The sequence below is a fragment of the Bos indicus genome, chromosome 21, assembly GCF_029378745.1.
Source record: "Bos indicus isolate NIAB-ARS_2022 breed Sahiwal x Tharparkar chromosome 21, NIAB-ARS_B.indTharparkar_mat_pri_1.0, whole genome shotgun sequence".
In the NCBI taxonomy this organism is placed as follows: domain Eukaryota; kingdom Metazoa; phylum Chordata; class Mammalia; order Artiodactyla; family Bovidae; genus Bos; species Bos indicus.
Window position 1 is genome coordinate 45998884 of NC_091780.1, and position 17211 is coordinate 46016094.

The following is a 17211-nucleotide window of genomic DNA, read 5'->3' on the forward strand; positions in this document are numbered from 1 at the left end:
ATGATAACCCTGTATGCGAGACAGCAAGAGAGACACAGATGTATAGAACAGTCTGTTGGACTCTGTGGGAGAGGGAGAGGGTGGGATGATTTGGGAGAATGGCATTGAAACATGTATAATATCATATAAGAAACGAATCGCCAGTCAAGGTTCGATGCAGGATACAGGATGCTTGGGGCTGGTGCACTGGGATGACCCAGAGGGATGGTACGGGGAGGGAGGTGGGAGAGGGGGTCAGGATGGGGAACACATGTACACCTGTGGCGGATTCATGTGGATGTATGGCAAAACCAATACAATATTGTAAAGTAATTAGCCTCCAATTAAAATAAATAAATTTTAAAAAAAAGTTTAAAAGATACATCAGTATTTTTTCTTCTTCCGTATTTCTCATCTCTAGCTACTCAGTTTCACTCTAACAAATCAATTTCTTAAGTATGCTTCCAAAAATGTTCTCTATATACAATTAAATTTTAAAAGTATGTATGTGCGTGTGCACACACACACAACATAGATATACAATGTTCTGCAACTTACTTTAATGCACTTAAAACTTCTTGAAAAATACTCCTTATTAGTAAGTAAAGAGACTCCTCATCCTTTTGTTTTTATGACTTCACAGAAGTCCTTTTTCTTGATATACAATAATTTAGTGCCCTACTTGAAGGATATTTAGACTTTCCCAATCTTTTGCTATTACAGTCAATGCTGCAATGGATAACACTGAACACATATCATGCTGCATTTGTGAAAGCAGATCTGTAGGACAGTCAAAAGTGGAAATGTAAGTCAAAGGACATGTGCATTTCTGATTTTGAAACCAACTAGCAAATTGGTCTCTGTAGACTGTACCAACAGTTGCATAAGTGTTTCTCTCATATGCTCTCAAATATATTATCAAACTGTATGACCTCTGCTGATAGGTTAAAAAATGATATTTTGAGTGTACCTTTTGTTGCTTTCTTTTAGAAAGTTATTTACTTTCAAGTCAATTTTCTGAGTACATAAAGGAGAAAGTCTTAAGTTTAGCACTCCTTGCTATACAACAGTTCTGTAACATGTGCAGATCTCTAATTTTTAATTAAATGTTTTATCTGGAGATTAATTATAGATTCTACAAAGTTCTAAGAAATAATAGAAAGATATACCCTTTGCTGAGATTCCCCCAATGCAGAACCATATTATAACCAGGATACTGATACTCATATGATTGAGACAACATTTTCATCACCACAAGGATTCCCCGTGTTGCCCTGTTACACAACCCACACCCACTTCCCCCCTACCCCACCTCCTTCTTAATGCCTGGCAATCACTAACTTGTTCTTTACTACTAGAACTGTCATTTCAAGAATCGTATGTAAGTGGATTATGTGGCACGTAACTTTTCCAAGTGTTTGGAGAGTTTCCCATTATTTCTGTTAATGATTTCAAGTTTGAGCCTACTGTAGTTGGAGAACACACTGTGTGATTTCAACACCTTAAAATGTGCTGAAGTTTCTTTTAATGGTTCATACATGGTCTATCTTGGTATATGTTCCTTAGACACTGAAAATATGTTATGATATAGCTGGGTGGAGTGTTTTATATAAATGTTAATTAGGTCCTATTGGTTGTTGGTGGTGTTGAGACCCTCTATATACTTGCTGATTTTCTGTCTACTCTCTCAGTTGTTGAGAGAGGGGTAAAGTCTCCATTTATAATTGTGAATCTGCCTATTTCTTCTTTCGGTTCTATCAGCTCTGCTTCACACATTTTGCAGTTCTGTTGTCTGCTGCACACATGTTTAGGATTTTTAAGTCTTCTTAGTGGACTGACCCTTTTATCACTGTTATAGAATGTCCCTTATCTCTGATAATTTTCTCTGAAGCCTACCTTATCTAATATAAATTCAGTCACTCTGGCTTTAAGATTTGCACAATGTAATTTTTTCTGTCCATTTACTTTCTACCAGCCTATATTATTACACTCAAAGTGAGTTTCTTTTACAATGCATATAAGTGAGTCATGTTCTTTAATCCACTCAGCCAATTTTTTGGGGAAAAAAAACAAACATCTATTTATTTGGCTGCCTTGGGTCTCAGCTGAAGCACATGGGATCTTTCGGCATGCTGGGTCTTTCACTGCAGCACGCTAGCTCTTTGCTGTGGTTTGCAGGCTTCTCTCTCAAGCGGTGGTGTACAGGCTTTAGAGCATGTGGGCTCAGCAGCTGCAGCACATGCATGGGCTTAGCTGCCCTGCAATATATGGGATCCTAGTTCCCTGACCAGGGATCAAACCTGCTTCTCCTGCACTGGAAGGTGGATTCTAAACCACTGGAGCACCAGAAGTCCCAACTCTGCCAATTTTAATTGTTATATTTAGATCATTAATATTTCCTGTAATGACAGATAAGCTCACCATTTTATTTTTTTGTTCTCTGCACATTGCTGTTTTATTTTTCTATCTCCTACAGGTTACCTGAAACATATTTTAGAACTCTGATTTTAGTTATCATTTTGAGTGTATCTTCTGTTATATGTTTCTTACTGGTTTTTCTTGGTATTTATTATATTAAACATACCTTATTACAGTCTACCGATGTTGTCATTTTACCAGTTTGAGTGAAACACAGAAACCCTATGTCACTTTATGTCCTTTAACCCTCCCCTGTTTGTAATATAATTGCCATGAATATTTGCTTGGTGGTGGTGGTGTTTAGTTGCTAAGTTGTGTCTGACTCTTTTGCGACCCCCAAAGACTGTAGCCTGCAAAGCTCCTCTTCCATAGGATTTCCCTAGCAAGAATACTGGAGTGGGTTGCCATTTCCTTCTCCAGGGGATATTTCTAACCCAGAGATTGAACCCACGTCTCCTGATTTACAGGCGGATTCTTTTAACACTGAGCCACATGGGAAGTCCAATTTCCAGTATACTATAGTTATATATGTGTTCTTTACATATATTTCCCCTCACACCACAATTACTGAAGCCCACGTGCCTAGAGCCCACAACAAGAGAAGCCACTGCAATGAGAAACCCATGCAACGCAATGTAGAGTAGTCCCTGCTAGACACAACTAGAGAAAGCCCACATATAGTAATGAAGACAGCACAACCAACAATGAATAAATTAAAAATAAAAATTCTAAAAGTGGGTTCCTCCATTTATATATATTTTAAATATGAATTAAAATTTTAAAATATGATGCATATATATGTATATTCATCAAATCTCAGAGCACAAATTTTGCTGATCCAATATATATAAAATGTCTGCTATTAATGACAAATCAATCAGCCACATCAAGTTCATTTTCTCTTAGAACATGTCTGCCTCACCATTTTACAATTTAAATAAACATACTAATTCAGATCTATTACAAACACCTCACTTCCCAGCTATAATTATTAACACAGACAAATTGGTTCAGGAACCTTGACATGAATTGGTTGCTAGCATGACACAGAGTGCAGCACCTTCCAATATTTTCTACTTTGTGATTGGAGATACTCTCTCTCAGGAACATGCCCTCTTGAATGAACTGTCTCTTTTTTGGGTACCAAACCTTAGAGGGCAATGTAGGCCTCAGGTGAGTGAGAGGTATACTTTAACAAAGATGAAGAACAGAAAATGAGAGGCAAGAGACTGGTAGAAGGGTTCTCACACATTAATTTTAGTTAAGTTGAGGATTAGAAACTTATCTCCTCATAACTAACCATGCCAACATGGTTAGTTAGAATCCTTGGGACAGTCCTAGAATATTTATATGTTCATTTTAAGATCACTAGTCTAATGGTCATAATTATGAGGAAAATCTGGATCTTTTAAGTCTATGAGTTTAGCACACTCTGACAATATATTATATGATAAAACAGTCAAAAGATTTCCTAAGTCCCAATTGCTGCTGTCTTTGTAGATGAGACATAAGGCAGAAACAATAACAAATCCATTGTTAAGTTGCTGAGTCTCCTAAAATAATGCTTCTAAAGTAAACTAAAAGGAAAAAGAAAACTGCTGCTTCCAAATAGAAATAAAATGATATTTATATAATTTAAAAACAATACCTCCCAACCAAGACCAGCTACAAAATCTTCATATGCTTGACTTCCTCCTGTATTGGTGAGAATGGAATGTTTGTCTTCTTGTCCTTCAGCAACATAAAATACTGCAATTTTGTGTGTCTCTCGGCTATAAAACAAAAAATTTCACCATTCATTTAATCATTCATTTATCCAATAATAAACTTCTAAATATGGAGCAATAAAAAAGATGAAAATGAATTAAACCTTATAATCTACAGAGAGTAGATTATAAGTAACTATAAATTACTTAGATTACTATAGTTACTTAAATTGTAAGTAACTATAAGTAAAAAATCCTGAAAGTTACAAAATTGTGATTTGAACAGGAGAAAAGCATGATTACTTTTGACTGAGAAATTAGACAGAAATTTAAAAGAGAAGGTAATATTAAGTTCGGTAAAGGTAACTAAGATTTGACAGATGAAGAAGAGAAGGTATCAGGAAAGACACATAGGTGTGAATACACAAAGCATCTGAGGAGCTGCCTGGTGTACAATGTAGCTGAATCCCAGAGTCAGAGGGACTGTGTTTTAGAACTAAAGCTAAGTAGGAGTAAAGAGATGAATAAGAAATGATCCATTTCTCCAAATTACTTGTAAGAAATTCATACATAAATACTATAAAACTTTATGAAATAACTGACAACTTCTGAGACATTTTAGTTTTAGTTCTCCCTAAAATTAAAAATGCTCCTAGCAAACTTGTTGTATGAAATTTGGGTTTCCAAGGTAACAATAAACGACTCAAGCAAACAACAACTACCAATGTACTTCTGATTCAAAGACACAAAGTAGAAAGTAAAAGAAATGGAAAAAGATGCTATGCAAACAGTAAGCAAAAGGGCTGATGTTGCTATATTAGACTTTTAAATAAAAATGTTATAGGTAGTTCAGAGAGAAGTCTTAGGGTGAGATGGGGGTTGGTTTGGGTACAAGGGATTATTTTTTCCATTCTGTGTATGTATGTCATTAATCTGACAAGTCTCCTTACTCCCCACTTGTCTGTCCCCATTCCCATATCTGAATGGTACAAGCAATAAAGACTAAAAAGCTATTAGAGCTAGTAAATGACTTCAGAAAGGATTTAGGACATAGTATCAACATACAAAAAACCAACTGTACTTTTATAAACTAACAATGAACAATCCAAAAACAAAGAAAGCCATTTCTTTTATAATAGCATCAAAAATACACAATAATAAAAATGCTTAACAAAAATATTTTATACTAACAAAAGTACAAAACTTAAATACTCTGAAAGCCACAAAATGTTGTTGAAGAAAAGTAAAGATCTTTAAAAAAATCCCATATTCATGGACTCAGAAACTTATTATAATATTTACCAAATTGATTATAAATTTAATACAACTTTTACCAAAATCCTAGCTTCCCTTTTTTTTGTAGAAGTTGATAAGCCAATTCTAAAATTCACAAGAAAATGCAAAAATTCCAAATAGTCAAAATAATCTTGAAAAAGAAGAATGAAGTCAGAGGACTCATAATTCCCAGCCTTTAAGCCTGCTACAAAACTATAGCAATCAATGGACCGTGGTACTATCATGGAAGTGAAAGTAGATCATTCCTGGCCAACTCTTTGTGACTCCCTGGACTGTAGCCTGCTAGGTGCCTCTGCCCTGGAATTCTCCAGGCAAGAATACTGGAGTAGGCAGCCATTCCTTTCTCCAGGGGATCTTCCCAACCCAAGGATCGAACCTGGGTCTCCTGCAATGCAGGCAGATTCTTTACTATCTGAGCCACCAGGGAAGCCCATGGTATTACTATAGCAGAGACATATATATGTGGTCTTTTGTGACAGCATTTTTAGCACAGTGTTCGCAAAATTCATCTATGTTGCTCAGCATTTCTTCTTATCCCTGAATAATACTGCATTTGTAAATGTACATTTTGTTTATTCATTCATAAGTTGTTGGATATTTGCGTTAGTTTCACTTCTCAACTGTTATGAATAGTGCTGCTATAAAATATAAACATTTGTATCATTTTTTAATGGACAAAAAAGGCTTTCTGCAACAATACCAAGCCAATTCAATGGGAGAAAAAAATTAGTATTTTCAACAAATAGTCCTGAGGGAACTGGATATCTGAAATGCAAAAGAATAAAGTTGGAATCTTACCTCACAACATATACAAAAATTAAAAAGCATTACAGACCCTAAATACATGGTATAAAATGATAAAAATCTTATTAAAAAGTTCACAGAACTATAAAATGTCCATGTAAATAACGACATGAATGTTTATAGCAGGATTATTCGTAACAGCCAAGAAGTGAAACTAACGCAAATGTCCATTAATTTATGAATGAATAAACAAAATGCAGTCTATTCACAAATGAATATTATTCAGGGGTAAGAAGAAATGAAGTGTTGACATATGCTGCAACATAGATGAATTCTGAGAACACAGTGCTAAAAAGCCCTCACAAAAGACCACATATGTTTGATTCCTATTATATTAAATATCCAGAATAGGCAAATCTATAGAGAAAGAAAGTAGATAAATGTCTACAGCTGGTGAGTAGGGGGTAGTGTTCAGGGGTAATGGAGAATGACTAGTAATGGGAACAATGTTTCTTTTTGAAGCAAATACTCTAAAATTGCTCTGAGAGCTGTCTATGAATATACTAAAAACATGTACACTTTCAGTGAACCTTATGGTATGTGAATTACATCTCAAGAAAGATGTTAAAGTTGGAAGTATGAAGTAAATTTAAGTTGGAAGTATGTGTAAATTCTGATCCTGGCAGAAAGGGGACCTCTCAGTGTTCTCAATATTCCAGGTAAAGGGCTATCAGCTAGAACTCATAAATCACAATTAATAAAGTTGAGCAGAGTTATATAGAAATGTTCACCTATTACTAAGTCAAAAAGAGAAATACATGTGCCAAATAGGAAAATTTAGAAAATAAATCTTTAAAATGCCAAAGTAAAGGAGGAATCACTTTATATTATCTATGCTCTTTCTAAAATTTGTAAAAGTAGAGCTTGTTGTTTGGTCACCCAGTCGTGTCTGACTCTTTGCAACTCCATGGACTGCAGGCCTCTAATGTGAAGGAGACTTTACCTGCCCTTTAAAGTCAGATGTTAATTTTTCACCATTTCTTGTTTTTCTACTTACTACTTCTACTAAAATGCTTGGTACATATCAGATTGCCATTAAATTATTAGGTACCACAACAGTGAATGAAGTAAAAAATTTTACAAAAAAATGAGTTCAGTGAACTTGTAGGCACAAATATTCTATAGGTCCAGTACTGGCAAAATATTATGAGCTTACTATTGGAAAATTAAAAGTGAAATATGCTAAGTTACAAGCACTCTTGATTCCTTATATATACATTGCAATAGAAAGAATGATAAAAATAATTGAGATTTGAAATTTAAAAATATGGTAGTTCAACCATGCAGAATAGGAATGAGTTAATCTAGTCAAAGAAAAGAGAGGATATATAAATGGTTGAAGAGATAAGACTATAAAGAAAGTATCTTTTCATTTTCTTTCTTCCTAATCCTGGAGACAAATAATCAGGTTTGTTTCCAGATTCTTGGCTTAAGAAGAAGCTCAAAGTTGTCTTACTATCTATCGCATAATTATAATGAAGTTTTACTTGAACCCATTATGTCAGAAGAAAGGGAACTGGTTTCATTATTTAATTCTTATAAAAAAGCAAAATAAATGTCATGTGTTCATTTGGCATATAATATCAAAAAGAGAATCTATGCTGTCTCAGTGAAGATGTCCTCCATACACTCCAGCTATATATGAGAATGGAAGTAGTTTAGCAGCAGCCAAGAAACAGAAAGGCATAAGGTAATGTAAAGTAACCATGAATAGCCGAGATTGGCTGGTATGGTCTGAGTTCTAAAGAATCTGATCAGGCACTGGGAAGTCACTAAGGAAAAAAATAAAAATTTTATTTTAAAACAAAGTAATTTTAACATGACTTTTGAAGCCAGGGTAAAAGAACATTTAAAGACAGAACAGACACATGGTAGAAAAAAAAAGAGAGAGAGAGAACAGACGACAGTATTGAATTTTTAGGGGATATAATACTCATGAGGTTGTTAGGGCAGAAACTATTCTGTATTATATTGTAATGGGGTATGTGCCCTCAGTCGCTTCATTTGTGTCTGACTCTTTTGCGACCACATGGACTATAGCCCATCAGGCTCCTCTGTCCATGGGATTCTCCAGGCAAGAATATTGGAGTGGGCTGACATGCCCTCCTCCAGGTGATCATCCCACCCACAACTCTTGTGTCTCCTGCATTGAAGGTGGATTCTTAACTGCTGAGCCCGAATGGTGTACATGTGTCACTATACATTTGTTAAATTTCATTATCTCATACAATACACAATGCCAAGAGTGAACTCTAACATAAAATTCAGTTAATATAGCAGTAACTATGTGTTACCCACAATCAAAGAAAACTAACCAATCTAATCACATGGACCACAGCCTTGTCTAACTCAATGAAACTAAGCCATGCCATGTAGGGCGACCCATGGGTCATGGTGGAGAGTTCTGACAAAATGTGGAGAAGGGAATGGCATACCACTTCAGTATTCTCGCCTTGAGAAACCCCATGAACAGTATGAAAAGGCAAAGAGAGAGAGGACATTGAAAGATGAACTCCCCAAGTCAGCAGGTGCCCAATATGCTACTGGAGATCAGTGGAGAAATAACTCCAGAAAGAATGAAGGGATGGAGCCAAAGCAAAAACAACACTCAGTTATGGATGTGACTGGTGATAGAAGCAAGGTCCAATGCTATAAAGAGAAATATTGCATAAGAACCTGGAATGTTGGTCCATGAATCAAGGCAAATTGGAAGCAGTCAAACAGGAGATGGCAAGAGTGAACATCGACATTTTAGGAATCAGCAAACGAAAATGGACTGGAATGGGTGAATTTAACTCATATGACCATAATATCAACTACTGTGAGCAAGAAACCCTTTAGAAGAAATGGAGCAGCCATCACAGTTAACAAAAGAGTCCGAAATGCAGTACTTGGATGCAATCTCAAAAACAACAGAATGATATCTGTTCGTTTCCAAGGCAAACCATTCAATATCAAGGTAATCCAAGACTGTGCCCTGACCAGTAACACTGAAGAAGCTGAAGTTGAACGGGTCTATGAAGACCTACAAGACCTTTTAGAACTAACACCCAAAGATGATGTTCTTTTCATTACAGGGGACTGGAATGCAAAAGTAGGAAGTCAAGAAACACCTGGAGTAACAGGCCAATTTGGCCTTGGGAGTACAGAATGAAGCAGGGCAAAGGTTAATAGAGTTTTGCCAAGAGAACACACTGGTCATAGCAAACACCCTCTTCCAACAACACAAGGGAAGACTCTACACATGGACATCACCAGATGGTCAACACGGAAATCAGATTGATTATATTCTTTGCAGCCAAAGATGGAGAAGCTCTATACAGTCAGCAAAAACAAGACCAGGAACTGACTGTGGCTCAGATCATGAACTCCTTATTGCCAAATTCAGACTTAAACTGAAGAAAGGAGGGAAAACCCAGTAGACCATTCAGGTATGACCTAAATTAAATCCCTTACAATTTATACTGTGGAAGTGAGAAATAGATTTAAGGGACTAGATCTGATAGACAGAGTGCTTGATGAACTATAGATGGAGGTTTGTGACACTGTACAGGAGACGGGGATCAAGACCATCCCCAAGAAAAAGAAATGCAAAAAAGCAAAATGGCTGGTTGAAGAGGCCTTACAAATAGCTGTGAAAAGAAGAGAAGTGAAAAGCAAAGGAGAAAAGGAAAGATATACCTATCTGAATGCACAAAGAATAGCTAGGAAAGATAAAGCCTTCCTCCGTGATCAGGTCAAAGACATAGAGGAAAACAATAGAATGGGAAAGACTAGAGATCTCTTCAGGAAAATTAGAGATACTAAGGGAACATTTCATGCAAAGATGGGCTGAGTAAAGGACAGGAATGGTATGGACCTGACAGAAGCAGAAGATATTAAGAAGAGGTGGCAAGAATACACAGAAGAACTGTACAAAAAAGATCTTCACAACCAAGATAATCACGATGGTGTGATCACTCACCTAGAGCCAGACATCCTGGAATGGGAAGTCAAGTGGGCCTTAGGAAGCATCACTACAAAGCTAGTGGAGGTGATGGAATTCCAGTTGAGCTATTTCACATCCTGAAAGATGATGTTGTAAAAGTGCTGCACTCAATATGTCAGCAAATTTGGAAAACTCAGCAGTAGCCACAGGACAGGAAAAGGTCAGTTTTCATTCCAATACCAAAGAAAGGCAATCCCAATGAATGCTCAGAGTACCGCACAATTGCACTCATCTCACACACTAGTAAAGTAATGCTCAAAATTCTCCAAGACAGGCTTCAGCAATACATGAACCGTGAACTTCCAGATGTTCAAGCTGGTTTTAGAAAAGGCAGAGGAACCAGAGATCAAATTGCCAACACCTGCTGGATCATCAAAAAAAGAAAAGAGTTCCAGAAAAACATCTATTTCTGCTTTATTGACTATGCCAAAGCCTTTAACTGTGTGGACCAAAATAAACTGTGGAAAATTCTGAGAGAGATGGGGATACCAGACCACCTGATCTGCCTGAAAAATATGTATGCAGGTCAGGAAGCAACAGTTAGAACTGGACACGGAACAACAGACGGGTTCCAAATAGGAAAAGGAGTATGTCAAGGCTGTATATTGTCATTCTGCTTATTTAACTTATATGCAGAGTACATCAGGAGAAACACTGGGCTGGAATAAGCACAAGCTGGAATCAAGATTGCTGGGAGAAATATCAATAACCTCAGATATGCAGATGATACCACCCTTATGGCAGAAAGCGAAGAACTAAAGAGCCTCTTGATGAAAGTGAAAGAGGAGAGTGAAAAAGTTGGCTTAAAGCTCAACATTCAGAAAACTAAGTTCATGGCATCTGGTCCCATCACTTCATGGCAAATAGATGGGGAAACAGTGTCAGACTTTATTTTGGGGGGGCTCCAAAATCACTGCAGATGGTGACTGCAGCCATGAAATTAAAAGACGCTTATTCCTTGGAAGGAAAGTTATGACCAACCTAGACAGCATATTAAAAAGCAGAGACATTACTTTGCCAATAAAGGTCCATCTAGTCAGGGTTATGGTTTTTCCAGTAGTCATGTATGGATGTGAGAGTTAGACTATAAAGAAAGCTGAGTGCTGAAGAGTTGATGCTTTTGAACTGTGGTGTTGGAGAAGACTCTTGAGAGTCCCTTGGACTGCAAGGAGATCCAGTCCATCCTAAAGGAGATCAGTCCTGAGCGTTCTTGGAAGGACTGATGTTGAAGCTGAAACTCCAATACTTTGGTCACCTGATGCGAAGAACTGACTCATCTGAAAAGACCTTGATGCTGGGAAAGATTAAAGGTGGGAGGAGAAGGGGACGACAGAGGATGTGATGGTTGGGTGGCATAACTGACTCAATGGGCCTGAGTTTGCATGAATTCTGGGAGTTGGTGATGGAAAGGGAGGCCTGGCGTGCTGTGGTTCATGGGGTTGCAAAGAGTCAGACATGACTGAGCAACTGAACTGAACTGAATATTCATTTTATGAATCTGGCTGTAACATTAATTTTAAAAATATGAGAACACACAAAAATTAAACTAAAATATTCTAACAGATGAACCATGCCCTAATTAAATATGAAATTGTAGTAAATTTAACCCAGCAAGAAGTCATAGGACCTAGGAAGGTTTATCCCAAGAATTCAATAATTATTTAATATAAACAATCTAATTAATATGTATCGAATAGGTAAGAAAGCAAAGGCTGAATGCAAAATAAATAAAAACATATGAAAACTTAAATTGATGCTGAAAAGGATTCCCACAACATTTAACACCTGTTCATTATGAAATTTCATAGGAAACAAGCTACTTTTTCAGCATGATAAAAATAATCTATTTCAAACTAATAACCAATATTTTACTTAAGGATTAAATAGAAGAATCATTTCTATTAAAAGTAGAAAAGACAGGGATGACCAGTCTTCCTATAGCTATTTAAAACTGTAGTGAAAGTTTCAGTCAGTGCAATAAGACATGATGATATAAGCAAAAGAAAGCATAACCTTTTTTTTGTCATTACTTTTTGAAAGGAGGTGATTTGCAGAAAATGATTACACACCTTAACAAATCCTAAGAGTGAGACAACTATAAAATGTTTAAAATCAATAAGAGTCATCCCAGGGTGCACTGGGATGACCAAGAGGGATGGAATGGGGAGGGTGGTGGGAGGGGGGTTCAGGATGGGGAACACATGTACACCTCTGGCAGATTCATGTCAATGTATGGCAAAACCACTACAATACTGAGAAGTAATTAGCCTCCAACTACAATAAATAAATTTATATTAAAATAAATAAATTCCTGATTTGGTAATGGCAAAAAATAAAATCAAATCAATAAGAGAATTCATTAAGGTATTTGGATAGAAAAAGAGTGAGGGGAAAGATTCTACTCAGAATATGCAACACAAAAGTAAAATATATCCCTAAGAGTAATGTCCAGGTCTCAGAACAAATAAAAAAACACTCTATGATTATGAATGGGAAAGTGAAAGTGAAGTTGCTCAGTCGTGTCGGACTCTTTGCGACCCCATGGACTGCAGCCTACCAGGGTTCTCAGTCCATGGCATTTTCCAGGAAAGAGTAATGGAGTGGGTTGTCATTTCCTTCTCCAGGGGATCTTCCCGACCCAGGGATCGAACCCAGGTCTCCCGCATTGTAGGCAGACGCTTTACTCTCTGAGCCAGAATGGGAAGAATGATGATAATAAGGGTATTTCCTCTTTCCACAGGAAAGTTTTATTGCAAATCCAATCAAAATATCAATGGGATTTTTTCCCCCTGGAAAATAACATCATAATTCTAACAAAACTCTGGAAGAAAAAACAGGTAAGAACATCTACAAAAAGAAGAATGTGTTTGGATGAAATGAGGAAGAAGACTGATCCTATCAAATACTAAATTATAGAGCTGTAATAAACAGTAACATCTCCAGAAAATTGACAAATTAATAGCAATAAACAGATAGCTTTAAAACAGCTTAATATTTGATAAAGATGATATCAAGTCAATGGGAAACATATGGTCTTTAACAAATTCTATAACAAATTATAGAAATAGACTATTTTCCAACATTCAATGTGGTTCCATTTCTCATTCCATAAATCAAAATACATTCCAGATGGGATAAAAAATTAATATAAATATTTAGAAACCTAGAAGGAAACATAACTATTAAGACAGATTTTAAGACAGAACTCTCTAAGCACAAATACAGAAATTAAAAAGAAGATTGAGAGATAATAATTACTACATAAAAATGAAAAACCTGTATGTTAAGCAACCTAAAGATGTTGAAAACTGAATTAGAAGAACTCCCACAATAAACACAAAAATTAATCCTTAAGACATATACACATGTAAAAGAGCTCTTATAATTAATAAAATTCCTAAAGAGGAATTTGGAAACATCAAAAATTTTTTAGAAATATATGAAAAATATTAAGTTTACTAGTATTTAAAAACTATACATTAATAAGATACCATGATCTGCCCCTCAAATTATAAAAATTAAGAAAATGTGATTAGTATCTTGTGCTGAATAGGCTGCAGTTACACAATGTTGGTGGGATTAGAAATCAGTACTTACTGGAAAGCAATTTTATAATATATATGGCCTGAAATAAGTTCTTTTGCTTGACCTAAGAATTCTATTTCTAGGAATCTACCATAGGGGAAGAAATAAAAACTCATGTCAAAAATTCATATAACTTGGTGCCATAAAAATATATTTAAGAATATCAAAATGGTTGAAAAAAATACTTACAATATAGTTTTTTTAAAGACATAACTTACTACATATTACTATGATTCCAATTTTGTAAAACAAAAATGATAAATATGTCTATCAAAAAGATAGACTAAAATACATAAAGAAATGTTAACAATAGTTTTATGAATAACAATAGTGTTATTTTTCTATTTTCTGTAATAGCCAAAGAAATCATACATTATTTTAAATAATTATTATGAGGAATGCTAAAAACAAGGAAAAACAAGAATGACTGGAAATGAATAAAAACTATATTTTTTTATAAATCTGGTAGTAAAAACATGAAAGGGATGTACTATAGCTTGAAAGGATAAAAACTGAGGAAAGTTTTGTTTTAAACATATAACAAACAAGCTTAGAGCAAGAGAAGTAGAAATACAAGATAAAGAAGGAATAACTTTCTGAAGATCCTAGAGCAGACTAAGAAGGTAGGAAGCAGAAGCATAGAAAGAAAAAAAGTGCTTTTCTGACAAAGAAAACGAGCAAGAGAAGATGGCTCAATACAGAGAAATTTAAAAAAAGAAGATGTAAGGTATGTGTGTTTGATGTTGGAATGGTCTGAATCATCTTTGCATTCCTACCGAATAGTGATGGCAGGGTGAATGGCTTGTTACACACTAGCTTCTCAATGGTCAGAATACAGAGTGACTTTTGATTATACTGACAGCTTGAGGAACAAAGAAATGGTTTATAATAATTAGTTTAAGAAGTAAAGTATTATAAAAGTGAACAAGGGATAAAAAATATGCCAAATAACAGAGATAGCATTGTCAAAGTAAAGATGCATGAATCTACAGTAACTTCCTGTATCATGTTGGTCTGATAATTTTCTCTAGTAATGTACTGCTGCCTAGGAGTAGAGAAAGGGGATGTTAAGAATGATTCTGATTAAAGAACTGGTTATAGAAATATATATCTATATCTATAAACTTAACAGTTTTGAAGTTGTAAGAGAAGGCGTTTTAAAAATGGTTAACAATATGTGAATCTGCTTGACAGGCAGGCAAGTGGAATCAGTGGTGGGTGGGTAAACTGGGAGAACATGAAAAGCAAAAACTGTAGACACAGAAGTATAAAACACCACTCAAGTAAGATGCTGAGACAGTGAAGAAATGTGAATGTTAAGGATGTGGATTTCAAATTTCAGAAATATAAGCATTCTTAATAATGGTAACATCCAAAGTGTTGCTTTACTAATGTTTTTCTAGTTATACTGCCAAAAAGCACCTATTCATAAATTTTATTTTTATGAACCTAAAAAGGAAAGTAGTACATATATGTAAGTTGACCGTATGGGAATTTCAGTTAAGTAATATTTTGTAGTTTCTAGTATGAATTTCCCAGGAAATCTCATCCAGATACACCAGGAATATAGAGATTATTAAAATAGTGATATAACAAGGTTTTCACACCAAAAGCCATATAAAAATGGGTATGTATCCTAGGTCTTAAAAAGAAATCAGGTTTATAGCAATATAACAAACTATCTCCATCTTCTTCATTAATATTTTTGTAGCTACTAGCTTATACACATACACCAGTCATTTCACTTTGGCCTCTTATCATCAAAAGGGAATATCTAAGTATGGGGAAACTAAAGGACATTTTATAGGTTCCATCAGATTTATTCAACTCAAAAGATGATTCTGAAGTATATAAAAAGATACAAATAATCCAAAGATACCAAACATTTAAATGTAGCTGTACATTTTTTTAAATGCTTATTATTTCTAAGATATGTATAAGTGAAAAAAGTTTGTGTTCAGAAATTTATAATTCAATACATTATTATTCACATTATGAATAGAAACAGCTGAGGCGCTATATATAGACTTGAAAATTTCTCAACGACTTACCACTGTCTTGAGTCCAAGTTCCTAAGTTCTCTAAGTAGTTTTTCATTTTTCTTCAGGAGATGAAAACTCCTCCTAAATAGAGAGATTTATAAACATTTTCATCATCTTTGCAGTGAATGACATGACAGTTCTGGAAATACTTTCCACTCTACTCATACAATTCTTACACTTTTCTTGCCTTTTCATACTTCTAACACACAGGAGAAAAGACCCTAAAAAAAATGTAAAGAATATATGTCATTATTTCTACTGAGTCCCTCATACATTTCTGCTTGTGGATCATTATCTCTTGACCATGTAATTGTCTCCCTGCAGATGCTGTGAGTTTCCCAAACTCATATTCAGAAAAATAGATAAAAGCACTTTGTAGGTTCCTTCTCAAGAGTTTCATAAAAATGTGTGAGAAAGTTGTCCTTCATGAGAAATATTTCACAAAATCTAACTCTTTACCAGATAGGGATGTGTAATCCAGGTGGAATTTCTTTCTTGTTTTACATTATATGTATTTTTTACATTACAAAGCAGTGTGTAAATTTTACCAAATACATAAAATAGGTGCTGAATATGTATAAATTACATTCATGAAAGTAAAATAGAGCTTCCCTTTTTTTCCTCAAGAAACAATACATGGGCCATTGCACAGCAAAAGAGAGTAGCTGCTGCTGCTGCTGCTAAGTTGCTTCAGTCGTGTCCAACTCTGTGCGACCCCACAGACAGCAGCTCACCAGGCTCCCCCGTCCCTGGGATTCTCCAGGCAAGAACACTGGAGTGGGTTGCCATTTCCTTCTCCAATGCATGAAAGTGAAAAGTGAAAGTGAAGTCACCCAGTCATATCTGACTCTTAGCGACCCCATGGACTTCAGCCTACCAGGCTCCTCTGTCCATGGGATTTTTCAGGCAAGAGCACTGGAGTGGGGTGCCATTGCCTTCTCCGAAAAGAGAGTAGAAGAGATTTAAATTAGTAGCAATTACCTGTACTGGACATACCAAATTGTGTTCCTGATATAATCTTGCTTTCCCATAAGGCAGAGGATATACTCTTTTAATAAATGGAAGTATTTAAACCAAATTAGATTATAAACACTAGGTAAGAAAGTAGAATTCCAATTCAGTGCTTCACATACGTTTGAATTACTTTAAGATTTATTCATCCAGTTATATCTGAGCTGCCCTACTATAAATTGAACAAAAACAATATATTATACATATAAAAACATTTCTTCACTTCCCTACAGCTTTTAGTATCAGAGAAATTTAAAAAATAAATGTATGCTAATAATGCTTATACTTGTACAGTTTACAGTTACAGCTTATACTTGTATAGTGTACAGTTTTACTATTTTATATACATTGTCTAATTTAATTCTCACCATCATGTGAGGTA

The 17211-nt window shown here is 35.3% G+C and overlaps 1 protein-coding gene across 7 annotated transcripts in view; it reads right to left on the minus strand.

Annotated features, from left to right (window-relative positions):
• Positions 1 to 17211, minus strand: part of RALGAPA1 (Ral GTPase activating protein catalytic subunit alpha 1) — a 210700-nt gene that overhangs the window by 48836 nt on the left and 144653 nt on the right. For all 7 annotated transcript variants that reach the window (XM_019983417.2, XM_019983419.2, XM_070775459.1 and 4 more), the window contains 2 exons: positions 15828 to 15899; positions 4046 to 4169 (listed from right to left, as the gene is read on the minus strand). In XM_019983417.2, the coding sequence (XP_019838976.2) occupies positions 4046 to 4169; positions 15828 to 15899 (196 nt within the window). The remainder of the gene's footprint in view (positions 1 to 4045; positions 4170 to 15827; positions 15900 to 17211) is intronic.